The sequence below is a fragment of the Anomaloglossus baeobatrachus genome, chromosome 5 (assembly GCF_048569485.1).
Source record: "Anomaloglossus baeobatrachus isolate aAnoBae1 chromosome 5, aAnoBae1.hap1, whole genome shotgun sequence".
Classification (NCBI taxonomy): domain Eukaryota; kingdom Metazoa; phylum Chordata; class Amphibia; order Anura; family Aromobatidae; genus Anomaloglossus; species Anomaloglossus baeobatrachus.
This window is the reverse complement of record NC_134357.1, coordinates 47,664,647-47,678,198: the sequence shown is the minus strand read 5'-3', so window position 1 is coordinate 47,678,198 and position 13,552 is coordinate 47,664,647. Positions and strand designations below refer to the sequence as shown.

The 13,552-nt window shown below is 40.9% G+C and overlaps 1 protein-coding gene across 21 annotated transcripts in view; it reads left to right on the top strand.

The window, feature by feature from the left end:
- EBF3 (EBF transcription factor 3) overlaps nucleotides 1-13,552 on the top strand; it is a 213,166-nt gene that overhangs the window by 150,648 nt on the left and 48,966 nt on the right. For 13 of the 21 annotated variants that reach the window (XM_075348454.1, XM_075348458.1, XM_075348452.1 and 10 more), the window contains exons 9-10: nucleotides 4,397-4,530; nucleotides 5,386-5,512. In XM_075348454.1, coding sequence (XP_075204569.1) covers nucleotides 4,397-4,530; nucleotides 5,386-5,512 — 261 coding nt within the window. The remainder of the gene's footprint in view (nucleotides 1-4,396; nucleotides 4,531-5,385; nucleotides 5,513-13,552) is intronic. The other 8 variants (XM_075348459.1, XM_075348453.1, XM_075348464.1 and 5 more) reach the window with 1 other exon arrangement.

Genomic DNA, 13,552 nt, shown 5'->3' with positions numbered 1-13,552 from the left:
AGTACTCGTAACTAGTGAGGAGCAAGCGCTACTATGCTCGGGTGCTCAGTACTCGTAACTAGTGAGGAGCAAGCACTACCATGCTCGGGTGCTCGGTTCTTGTAACTAGTAATGAGTGAGCACGACCATGCTTGGGTGCTTGGTACTTCTAACTAGTGATGAGCGAGCACTACCATGCTCAGGTGCTCAGTATTCATAACTAGTGATGAGTGAGCACTACCATGCTCGGGTGCTCGGTTCTCGTAACTAGTGATGAGTGAGTACTACCATGCTCGGGTGCTCAGTACTCGTAACTAGTGATGAGCGAGCTCTACCATGCTCAGGTGCTCAGTACTCGTAACTAGTGATGAGTGAGCACTACCATGCTCGGGTGCTCAGTACTCGTAACTAGTGATGAGCGAACACTACCATGCTTGGGTGCTCGGTAGTCGTAACTAGTGATGAGCGGGCACTACCATGCTCAGGTGCTCAGTACTCATAACTAGTGATGAGTGAGCACTACCATGCTCAAGTGTTCAGTATTTGTAGCTAGTGAGGAGCGGGCACTACCATGCTCGGGTGCTCGGTACTGGTGACTAGTAATGAGCAAGCACTACCATGCTTAGGTACTCGGTACTTGTAACTAATGATGAGTGGGCACTGCCATGCTCAGGTGCAGTTGGAAGCTTGGATGGATGCTGCTCGAGTACCCAAATATAATGAAAGTGAATGGGGAACTCAAGCATTTTTACTGGAAATCTTCCCAATGACTTCCATTATACTCGGATACTCAAATTGCTCTTATCCAAGCTTCCAACTGCTCATTACGAGTACCGAGCACCCGAGCGTGGTAGTGGTCACTCATTACTACTTCTCACCAATCCCCCAAAAACAGTTCTGAAGAATTGTAGGTTTTGTGTTCTTCCTCCATTACTTCTTTTGGTAATTTAGAAAAAAAGTCCCTACTGTTTTGAGTTATGCGGGTGTCTCCACACACTCTGACACTAACCAACCAGGACTGGGAGTGTCAGAATGTGTAGGGACATGCCCCTTTGAAAGAAGAATGGTATCACCCAATTATTAACTTAGGTAGCTACATTTCCAGGAGGAGTAACAGAGGGATGGTAGAATGCAGAGTTCTGAGATAAGATGTTTGGGTATCTATCATACAAAAGCTTTTGCTTAGGTTTTATGAAGATATTAAAAGACTGTAGAAAAAAAGGAGATGATTAGGATATTGATTGTTGTAGGAGTAGGATTACTTAAAATAGAACCTTGTGACCATGTTTTACTTTTTTAGAAGAAATAACAGAAGGCTTATAGAATACAGAGTCACGTGAAAAGATGTTTAAGGACCTATTATGCAAAGTCATTAAAAAATGTCAAAAGACTAGAAAAAAAAGATGATTACAGGATTAGTTCTTGTAAAATTAGGTGTTTACTTTAAATAGGACCTGTTCCCCACCTGACATATTTAGTAAATACTTATATTCTTCATAAGAAAAACAAATTCAGGAAATATTTTTGTGTTTTCCTTCCTTGCTTCCTCTTGGAAATTCTGAAAAAAGGAAAATCATAACTAGGTGTTATCAATTGGGGGTGTATCCCCAGGCTCGGACTGACCACAGGGAAACAGAGGAATTCCCTGGTGGGCCCTTGTGCTGGAATAAGCCACTTACTGCCCAATATGAGCAGTATGTACAGAAAAAAGCAGAATCTCATCATTCACCCAACAATCTACCCAGTGCATTATTACATAGAAGTACAGATAAATGTGTGATGGAGACTAGCTGAACAGTGGGCCCCCAGAGACAGTGTTACTGGTGGTCCCTTGGCAGCTCAGTCTAACACTGGGTGTTTCTCCCACTGACACTGTCCAATCAGACTGTTAGAAAGTTTAGACATGCCCCTTTAAATAAGGAGACTGAAGTCATCCAGTTTTTATATTTTTAGGAGAAATAACAGAAGGACAGTAAAATTCAATGTTATGAAAAAATAAATCACAACCAGGTGTTATCAATTGGGGGGTGTCCCCAGGCTTGGACTGGCAACAGGGGAACGGGAAACCCCTGGTGGGCCACTGTGCTGGAGTGAGCCACTTACTGCCCAATATGAGCAGTATGTACAGAAAAAACAGAATCTCATCATTCACTCAACAAACTACCCAGTACATTACTACATAGAGGTACAGATAAATGTGTGATTGAGGCTAGCTGAACAGTAGGCCCCCAGAGTTAGTGCTACTGGAGGTCCCTTGGCAGCTCAGTCCAACACTGGGTGTCCCTCCCACTGATACTGTCCAATCAGAGTGTCAAAATGTTTAAAAAAAAAAAAAGCAACATAAAGAAAATAAATAATAAATAAATATCCTACAAAAATTAAGCAATTACTTACAGCAAAGAAGGGCTGCAGTTGTAAGTCGCCCAGGCCAAATACTACTACTCTATCAGGATGCAGCTAAACCCCCACTAAGTGGAGGCATCACAGGTGCAGGAGGAGCAAATCACACACTTCTAAAAAATGGAGAGGGCGATTGCTGAATGGTAAAACTGCACACTGATGCCTTGCATAGAGCGCTGTTCACACATGCAAATGCACTGACACAAGCCTGCAGCCTATTATTTGACACCCATACTATTAGATCAGGCGGGCTGCCAAGCTGTACTCCAACGATACACCATACATATACACATACATACCACATACACATACATACCATACTCCACCATACATGGACAGGAACTCTATTATGCAGAAAAAAAAATATAAGGTTTTAGTTGGTATTATGGCCATAAAATGGAAGCCTACAACCCTCGTCATGGGACCTCATTCTTGTAGGTTCCTGCACCTGTGATGCGTCCACTGGGTGGGGGTTTAGCTGCATCCTGCTAGAGTAGTAGTTTTTGGCCTGGTTGATTTACAACTGCTGCACTTCTTTGCTGTAAGTAATTGTCAAAATGTTTAGACATGCCCCGTTAAAAAAATGAGACTGAAGTCGCCCAGTTTTTAATATTTTTAGGAGAAATAACAGAAGGACAGTAGAATTCAATGTTATGAAAAAAATGCTCCAGAATTGTTATTTCACAGGCAATGCAAGCATTTACTAAAAAAGACATGTCAAGAATGGTGACAGGTCCTCTTTAACGTGAACTCGATGTCCTGAAGCCTAGACCCATACCCCAAGTCATCACATTCGTATAACCCAGACGGAGCATCCATTGCCGCATGTTAAGTAGATGTCAGCAAGCGTGGCGCTCTCCAAAGAGACAACAGCATAGGAACCACAACAAAAGGAGCATTTATATTGTCTTGAGGACAATCAATAATACAGTACTGTCAAACCAACCCCTGCAGGTGAGATATCGAGGAAGGGAATATACTTGTAATAGGGAAAGTGTATATCTTAGGATCTGCTCCTTTGCATGAAAGTCAGCATACAAAAGAGCATCAAAGCTGGTAAAAAAGGTCTGTCAACACCGTGTAAAAGAAAGGCTGATCAAAGTGAAGAACAAAGCCATTCTCACGGAGGCTGAGCAGCCTTCAGCCCCAGCCTCGCCAGTTTTCCAGGCTGCTGTGAGCCTGGAGTGACTGGTGCGGCTTGTACTGCTTTACCCCACCAGAGCATTGTAATAACTCATGCAAATGCGAAGACTCTAGAGACAAAGAGAGGTCAAGTAAATGGCCCAGGGATTCATGTCGACAAACAATATTAGATGTAAAATGTGTACCTTTGACAGAAGTATTAATATAGAGCTTTTCATTTTATTTATTTATTTATTTTTTTCAACATGAAAAGTGAAAACTAGTAATTATAGAAGAAAATTAAGTTTTGAACCAAAGGCAAAGATCGCTGATGTAGGAAAAAAATAAAAAATAAAAAAAAAATTACCCAACCCAATTAACTGCTTATAAAGAATCTGAATTCTTCACATTTGCTGTTCCATTTCATTCAACCAGCCTGTGATTGACTGTGCTTAGATCTGTACAGTAAAGCAGATAAATCGACATGCCACATGCATGCGGCGCTTAATCATTTGTAATAGCCATATTTGCTTTGACACGTAATTTGCCGTATTAAGCCATTTTTCTTACTCACTGGCAATCTACTTGGCCTTTGCTTTATAAAACATGTAACAGTTCCCTTTAAATACATTTCCATGCTGATGTATGACTGTTCCTTTCTTTATTTTATGGATGCCTTGAAACAAAAAAAAAACTTTATGCATTTGTTTTTGTGATTTTTCTTTATTTTATATATATATTTGCTATTCACTTTTTTACTTTGGAACATATTTTGTCATTTGGCATTGAGGTACGTTCTATGGGAAATAAGCCGACTAACATTCTCCTCTCTACTTCTTCTTTTCCTCTCCCTCACTCCCCTCCTCTTATGAACCCATCCCTCCCTCCATACAAGCAGCTACGCCATGCATAAAAGCGATCAGTCCAAGTGAAGGATGGACCACTGGTGGAGCTACCGTCATCATTATTGGAGATAATTTCTTTGATGGTTTACAAGTGGTATTTGGAACGATGCTGGTGTGGAGCGAGGTAAGACGTAGGAATCAGCCGGCTTTTGAACTAGAGCGTGTTTCCACCAACGAGATGTCGATAGTCAATTGACAAGTGGTATCAAGAGGCTTTATATCAAACTATCTTTTTATCCATGTGGTGGGAGAGCTCGGACACGTAAACCGAGGCATGTCTGGGCCCCCTAGTGGAAATTTGCAACCGGCCTTTGAGCACAATTGACCAATTAGTGTTAAAAATTACTAGGAGCAGGCATGGGTGTTGCCATATGGAGGCAATTTTCATGTGAATCGTGCCCTGTGGCCTTTCCTGCAAACCCAATTCAAGAATAACTTTCAGACTATTCTACTTGTTCCTCTCCTAGAAAATCTTGTTAGTCTATCATGATTGTTTTTTCATGGCATAATTTGAAATATGTATATATATATATATATATATATATATATATATACTGTATGGATATATATATTTATATGTATATATCTATATATCTATACATATCTCTCTCTCTCTATATATATATATATACATATATATATATATATATATATACACACACACACACACACACATATACAGTATATATATGTATATTTATATATGTATGTGTATATACGGTATATATATATATATATATGCATGCAGTCACACACACATATTATATATTTTCATATATATATATATATATATATACACAGATAGCAGAAATGAATTACTAATTAGTCACAACAGCTTAGGAAATCATCTATGCATTGGATCTCTTGCACCTTAAAATGGACACAGCCTCAAAGAGTTAAATAATAATTTCAATTGTGCATTTTTGGAAAATAAATTGATCCCTAAGACTTTTTTTCTCATCTCCTTCCTCTCTATTAGCTGATTACCCCCCATGCCATAAGAGTCCAAACCCCACCCAGACACATTCCTGGCGTTGTCGAAGTCACACTTTCCTACAAATCCAAGCAATTCTGTAAAGGTGCCCCTGGAAGATTTGTTTATACTGGTAAGTTCCCATAAATCTTATAGATTTGCATTCTTTTAATATTCAACATTGTTACAAATGTAATGTATCGCTGCTAATATTATTTTTCACAATTGGGCTGTGATATCAGACCCAGCGAATGACGTGCTGCTGTTTTTTTTTTAAGTAGAGGAGGGATGTTGTACTGTGAGCATCTGGTTCCTATCACAGTATATTGTGTTCTCAGCCACAGTAACATTTAACCTTCTCAGTATGAGATGTACCATAGGGCAACGAGGCCTCCAGATAATGAAAGGGGAGAGCGGTGTGATAACCAGGCGCTTTATAAAGTACTTAAATCTGAAGTGCTCAGTAAATAGAGGGAGAATAAGGTCCTCTTTATTTTTCGAGGTTCTTACAGTAACAAATACTGACGGCACAGTTTCTCATTATGCTAAGAAAGGACAAACCCCAGACTATTCGTTCTGTATTGCCTGCTCCTTTCAACAATTATAAAGATACAATTACCTTGGGAGAATGTGGCAGTTCAGTTGATTAGCACGGTGAATTAAAAGAGTGAGTCACAAATGACATGTCCAGCTATTTTCTACAGGTCCTTTGTATTCCCAGTGCACCTCACCCTGTTGTAAGAAGGTCAAAAATTAGAGAGAGAGATAACAGTTTCCAAGCAGCTTGCACTTAAGAGAAGAATTAACAATCATTCTGTATGTAATTGCCAGTTAATAGTATATTGCCTTCTAGATTGAAGCGAATAAGTGGCGATATACTGGTACTAAGTAACATTGGATCACTCTGCTCTTTTACTAATCACACAGCGAGGGGAGTGGGGGGAGGTGGGGGTCTTACAATGTATTTTTTAATTTAAGCTGAATTCTATTTGTAAGATAGCAAACCCTTATTTAAAATGGAGAACTTGGTGAGCAGTTGTGTATCCTGTGCTGATATGGGCTGTATACCGATGAAGTCATCATGATGCAAAGTACCATAATTGCTAAGTATGAGCAAATCTGTAAATATTATGTTCATTCATTCTCTAAAATGTTAATGTTGAAGTTGATACCACAAGGCCTGATGTGTTTTACTTTATATTAAGTACTATTTGTGATTTACATTGAATATAGACCAAGAGCGTAACTAGAAGGTCCAAGAGCGTAACTGTAAAGTCTTCTTGTCTGCTCTCCTCTAGCTATGGATTCGTTATATTCAAACTGGTTGTTATGATCGTTATCATATTAGTAATGTAAAATTGTGACAATTGAAAAAATAAAATAATCTAAAAAAAGCAAGTACTAGACACCCTGACAAACTTTGAAAGCCCCACCCTCCCCCCGTTTTAAGTCATACCCCAGAACTGACCTCTAAAGGACACCATACACATTAGAGTAAAGTAGGCCAACCTCAGCCGACAGTCTAATGTGTATATAGGCTTCTCGACTCTAATTGGACAGACAGTGTTGGGAGAAAGACTGATCCAGGCTACTAGATTTACAATGGCTGGCTTGATTATTCCTTTTGTATGGCACAGATAGTTGTCAGCCGAACACTTGTTTAACTGTTATCTAAAAAATCCTTCATTTCAACCCCAAATTAGACACCAAAGTCAGACTCCAGATCAGACCCTAAAATAATTGAGGGCCTGAATCAGACCCCCTCATCAAAGAAAGACTTTTTTCCTCCTTTGTTAATGGCAACCAATGAGCCTGTACACATCAAAAAACTCAAAGTCTTGAATGCTCAGCTACAAGACCATGTATGATGGGTCTTGGTCTTTGAGTCCCGATCACAACTGCTTTTACTTTGACCTCACTAGTAACACAGCTGCCCAAGATTGCTTCAGATACATTTTTCAGCTATGGTAATATGGACACAGCTGAGTTACATCCAAGGAATCTCCATGATATGTCCATAGTATGAGGCCATGTTATGGATATATTGAAGAATACAATAGTAGTGCCCTATTTGGTGGAGAATGTACTTTTCGCCATCATATTCATAGGAATGTAACAGAAAAACAACTAGTTTTCTCCATATGAAATTACAGTCATAAACTACAGTAGGTCCCTCATAACCTATAGGTGCCATATTATGGTTCTAAACAGCTCATATGTTGTATGGAGTTATGAAATGGTCAATGGTGGCTTGAAAAATGATGTACAATTCTGTGATACTGACTCCATCCCACATATATGTTGGATCCCTGTTATCAATACTGGATAGATGACAAAAGGGCCATTATTAATTTCTTTATAAACAAAGGAGAGAACATAAAGCCCTCATTGGAGGATTATATTGGCTCCAAATTTTTTTGGAAGCACATGTCGATCCATTGATTAAGTATGGAAAGTGGAGCTGAGCAGAAACACATTCATAATGTCGTGAAATTGTTCTGATAAATTAACTTGTGAAAACATTTCTCCTAAAGTTGAAGATATGTCTTCTCCAATGCAAACACAACACTACATCCATCATGTAGAGTATTTAAAAAGTCCAGGCAGATTCCAGGATAGAGTTTGGCTGAACACATTGTTCTTCTCAAGCTATAAATCCCACTAAGTCTGGTGGTGCCCGGTTTGATGTGGATTGAGACTCTGCCATTACTGGTTACCTTATATCATGGTAGAACCTAACATTGGACAATGACGTTTGTGGTCCTGAGTGTGGCCATATTAACTTGCATGGGCTAGATAATCCATTCTCAGTTAGTTGTTCTGGTCAGTGAATGAGCTTTAGTTGAAAAGCCCCATACACATTAGATAGCTGATGGATGATTGATAATTTGGCCTACATTTATCTTTCTCTACTCCCCTGAGCATAAGAAAGCTCCTGTGTTCTCTATGAGTGATCTGCTTCTTTGTAGTTCTCAAAAACACAATCCATAGACACGGCAAGGTTTTAAAATGTTCTATTGGGCTGTTCACATCTATGTATCCTTTGAGTCATTCCCTTCCATATCATTCTTTCAACTATACCTCTTATATGTTTCTAAGGCCCATTTCACTTTGCATTTTTCCCCATATTCAGTGGTTCCGTCAGGGCTTATGTCAGAAACCCGCCGCAAAACGGAATTCGGACGCATGTTCCGACAGGACCATTGCATATAACGGTGCACGGAGTCACAGTGTGCTCTGTAATGCATCATGTGTGCACCATTTTGCGCGTATACACCAACTGGAGGCGGTTACCCAGACACAGTCTACTACCATTCAATGGCCCAGTCGGCAAATACACCCGAATCCAATTTTTCAGGGGGTTCGGACATGAACCCTGATAGGACTACTGAACATGTGGAAGAATGCAATGTGAAAGGGGACATGGACTTCCAATACTTTTATGGATCCTAGAGTCATGATCCAATTTTTTCAGACTTCTGAATGGTAAACTTAACTTATTAGGTAGTGATTTCTCCCCTGCCCTTATATTGGCTGACATTCAGGATACTAGGTAATCTGGATGACGATCCCTGCAGGAGCTACAATGCTGGTCATAATGGTTCCAGATGGCTTTTCTGAAACATTTAAATTACTAGTAGATTTTTTGAAGGAAATGCTTTTTATATTGCAGCAGGATGTCGTCGATATACCCTGCACAATGCTAACATTTCACTTTCAGTAATATCTCGTCTGGTAACATATGTATTTGATTTCTGGCCTGCAGCTCATGACACAGTTTATCTCCTATTCCACTTGAGAAACATGAGAAGTGGCTGTTTTAATGATCTTTTGTGTGCATTCAAATGTGATTCTATCACTGACACCGCCACACAGTTTGGAGTCAATAGTCCTTCCCATCACAGGCAAGACAAACTAGCTGTCTCATAGGTCAGCGCACTTTAAACAAATAACTTGTATTCGCCGAGCAAATGACTGCTAATTACCTCCCACAAATCATAGGATTTTTATTCTATCATAATTCACAACAACTACTTCATTTGTTCGGCGTGCGGCACGCTCTGTCTCCTGCACATTGTAACTACCGCAGAACGGATGGGACACTGGCTCCAGTTCTGGGGTACATTTGGGTAATGAAAAAAGGAACATATATAATGTAAATATTCATACCTTTTTAGAAACCTAAACTCCTTTAATCTGGTACTCAATAATGTGGCAAATCCTATACACTGTTATTTGGTTACAAAACTGCATAATAATCCAGAATACTGAGGTGCAATGACTGATACAATAATTTTGGTCCGAATGCCTAATTTTATAGGAAGCAATTATTAAATATAGCACAAAAGTGGTCACCAGTTAAGCTCTTAAAGGAAACTTGCCATCTTCTTTGATCTGAAGGCAGCATTTTATAGTACAAAAAGAGCAAAGCATTTTTGTGGGAAAATATTCAGTATAACTTGTATTTTTAATTAAATCCTACACTTATGCGGGCATCACACGATACGATCTATCATGCGATCGCACCAGCGATCGAACCCACCCCCGTCGTTTGTGCGTCACGGGCAATTAGTTGCCCGTGGCACACAAAGTCGTTAAACCCCCGTCACACGTACTTACCTGCTGAGCGACGTCGCTGTGGGCGGCGAACATCCAATTCTTGAAGGGGGAGGGACGTTCGGCGTCACAGCGACGTCACACAGCGGCTGGCCAATAGAAGCGGAGGGGCAGAGATGAGCGGGACGTAAATATCCCGCCCACCTCCTTCCTTCAGCATTGCCGGCGGGACGCAGGTAAGCTGTGTTCATCGTTACCGGGGTGTCACACGGAGCGACGTGTGCTGCCCCGGGAACGAGGAACAAAAGGAAGTGCGATTTTTAGAAAATGAGCGACATGTCAGCAATGAACGAGAAGGTAAGTATTTCTACTCGTTCATAGCTGTCACACGCTACGATATATCAAGCGATGCCGGATGTGCGTCACTTACGTCACTACGCACTGTTGACTCCGCCGACATATTGCACGATATATCATCTCGTGTGACGCCCGCTTTACTCTATTTAAGAGTAGAGATGAGTGAACCCGTGGTTCGGTTATCAAACTAAACACCATCTTTAAAAACCAGGGCTCGGGGTTTGGAGTTTGAATGCTTTATGTGCAAACTAAGCTTGCGCGAGCAACGCTTTGTTTAGGTACGCAGGGAGCTCAGTCCTGTGTGAGCCGCTTGCAGTGTTTGAACGGTAGTGTGCAACAACAAAATAAAGTTTGAAAAAGCCTGAACACCCTTCCCCGGAAGTGATCTGCTTATTGCTGGCTGCATGATTCCAAACCTCCTCGGGCCAGGTTCGAGCAAGTGAAGGTTCGGTTCATTTGCTGCCAGTGAACCAAACCTTCAAAGGTTCACTTATCTCTACTTAGGAGTACAGTAGGCAAGCCGTATCTTTGTATCACTGAGTAGGACCGCCCACTGGACTCCTGAGCATAGAACAAACCAGGATTTAAATTAATAAATTACAAGTAATTCTGAATCTTTCCCCACAAAGTAATATATCAATCTGCTCAGCTCCTCTTACCCCATGGCCTTCTGCTATCAGATTAGACAACATGTCCAATATGATGAGTTCCCTTTAAGTGTAGAGGTCCTAATTAGTGATGAGCGAGTACTAAAATGCTCGGGAGCTCGAGGCTCGGGCCGAGCATCTCAAAATACTCGTGTACTCGGCCCGAGCACCGAGCCCAATGTTATCCTATGGGAGACCCGAGTATTATTCTGAAGTGACCCCCGGCAGCATGTAGAAACCATAAAACTGTAAATTAAAAAAAAAAACGTGCGTGTGTGTGTAAGCGTGCATATATATATATACACGCGGAGTGGAGTGCGGGAGGGGCCGTAGCCGAGCGGGGAAGTGTCGGGCTAAAGGCACGGTCACGCTGTGCGGGCTGGCCAATCACTGCAATTCCACAACAGGGCTGTGGCATTGCAGTGGTCTGCCAGCCAATCCCTGCATAAGGGATGGCTGTAAAAAGAGCGCCAACATGAAGACCACGAGTACAGCACGAGTATCGCGAGATTACTCGGTCCCCGCCGAGTAGCCCGAGTACATTGATACTCGTGCGAGTACCGAGTAGTAACAAGCATACTCGCTCATCACTAGTCCTAATATCAGTAAGCTAGTGTGCTAAGAAAACATGCCTTCCTAACAACTTATTAAAGAGTGTAAGATGTAAAAACTGTCCTCCTCAATTATCTGATCAGCTCCATGGTACCGCTTTTGTCAAAAGGGCATGATGCTGGTCACTTTGTCCTAGTTTTGTCAAAAAGCAGGGAACTTTGGATAGAGATTGAGTTATTTATAGAGATGAGTGAGCCCGAGGTTTGGTGTTCATACCAAACACACACTTTACTAAAAAATACAGAGTTCAGATTCGGAGTTCAGGTACTTTACCTGAACCCCACTTGGACGAGCATTGCTGTGCTCAGGTACACTCGGTGCTCAGCCCAGTGCAAGCTGCTTGCAGTGTTTGATCTGCTCACACTGGGATTAACAACAGTGTTATCGGATGTAGTGTGCACCCCCTAAAAAAGGTAAAACCCTTCCCACCTGCCCCCGGAAGTGCTTTGTTTATGGCTGGCTGCCTGAGGGTGGAGATCCAAACTCCACTGGGGTTCAGGTCAAGCCTCCATGGAGTTAGACAATGAGTCAGAAGAAGCAGTATAAGTTTGACACCAGCAGAGTACACACTTGAACATTGGGGTTCAGGTCAAGTTTGGGTAACAAACTGATCTTAATTTAATGTTCGGCTGAAACCGCCGAACCAAACTTCCATGCGTCCTCTCATCTCTAATTATTTATTATCCTCTCAAGTCATGAGGATAGGTAAAGAATAAAATGTATTCGTGTGACTGCTACTAAATTAAAGGATATAATGTTAAAAAATCTGCCCTACCATATGACCCCAATGGGCACTACATAAATGGTGTCAACTACCAAGCTTCAAAAGTATATTTTGCATTAAAAAGTTCCCAATTAACCTTCCATTTCTCCCCTTTGTTAGAGACAGCTTTAAATATCATTGAGCTGCCCTAGAGTTGCCGTCCTGAGCACACTGCCTGGCCGAGATTTGTGTTTTGTAATTATAGCTCCATGGCATTATTTTCTAGATCTCTGGTATTATGTGTGTCCTGCAATGTCTTTTGTTGTGAACCGGACCAGTCTGCAGCTGTTCTTTGCTGTTTCTCTATTGGCAACACATTGATCAAGCTGACAATGGTATATTACTTGTCTGCATGAAATATTAAATGAATTGGTGCCCTTTTGTTTGTTGCCTTTTAACCAAACGTCTCCAAAAAGGACACAGGGGATGATTTAAAATTTTAAGGACTATATATCTACCAATATGCAAAAAAACCCGATTTGCCGCAAGTGATTTGTGCCGAGAAATACATTGGCTTCTTACAAATGGACAAATTGACTTTTTTTTCTTAATATTTTTGTCCTTGTTTCCACCCCCCTCCTGTCCAATGTCTCCGAGGAGGTCTGAGGAATAAGACGTAGCATTCGTGCTATTGCACAAGCAGACTATTTGTCCTAATCAGTGACACGCATTTACTAGAATTGCTTAAAATGAACTATACCTCATATAGAAATCGCACATTTACAGTGTCCCATTCATCATCGGAAAATTGAGGGCCGGTAAACTTTTCTGTTCCTCCGGCGGGATCGTAGACATGCATCAAAATGTTAAAAAATGATTGGTGAGAGGGAACTGTCTGCCATTTATCAAGGAAAGGAAACATTATTTGCTAATTTTCCAAGCTAGTCGGTGACAGGGTGCTTCGTCTTTGAACCCATAGTGACCAACATAGCCTTTTTGTTATTAGTACAAGTCAAGCGCTTTTTGGCTGTTGCTAACAAGACACATTTGTCTATCTCGCTTTTATATATTTTTTTTTATTATTTCCCTGACTGTGTAGCTGCTGTGACCAAGAGGATTTCTCTATTTCATGTTACGCTGCTGTATTTTATTTCTTTTTCAAGTTTTTTAGTAACTCCGGACCACTGATAAATCAAGAACTTTCCGAGTCAAGGTGAAGGTATCGACTCTGTTACTCCAAAACTGACATAATGTAGACAGTCATTTGTCTTAAAATAAGGACAAAGAGGTCATTCGG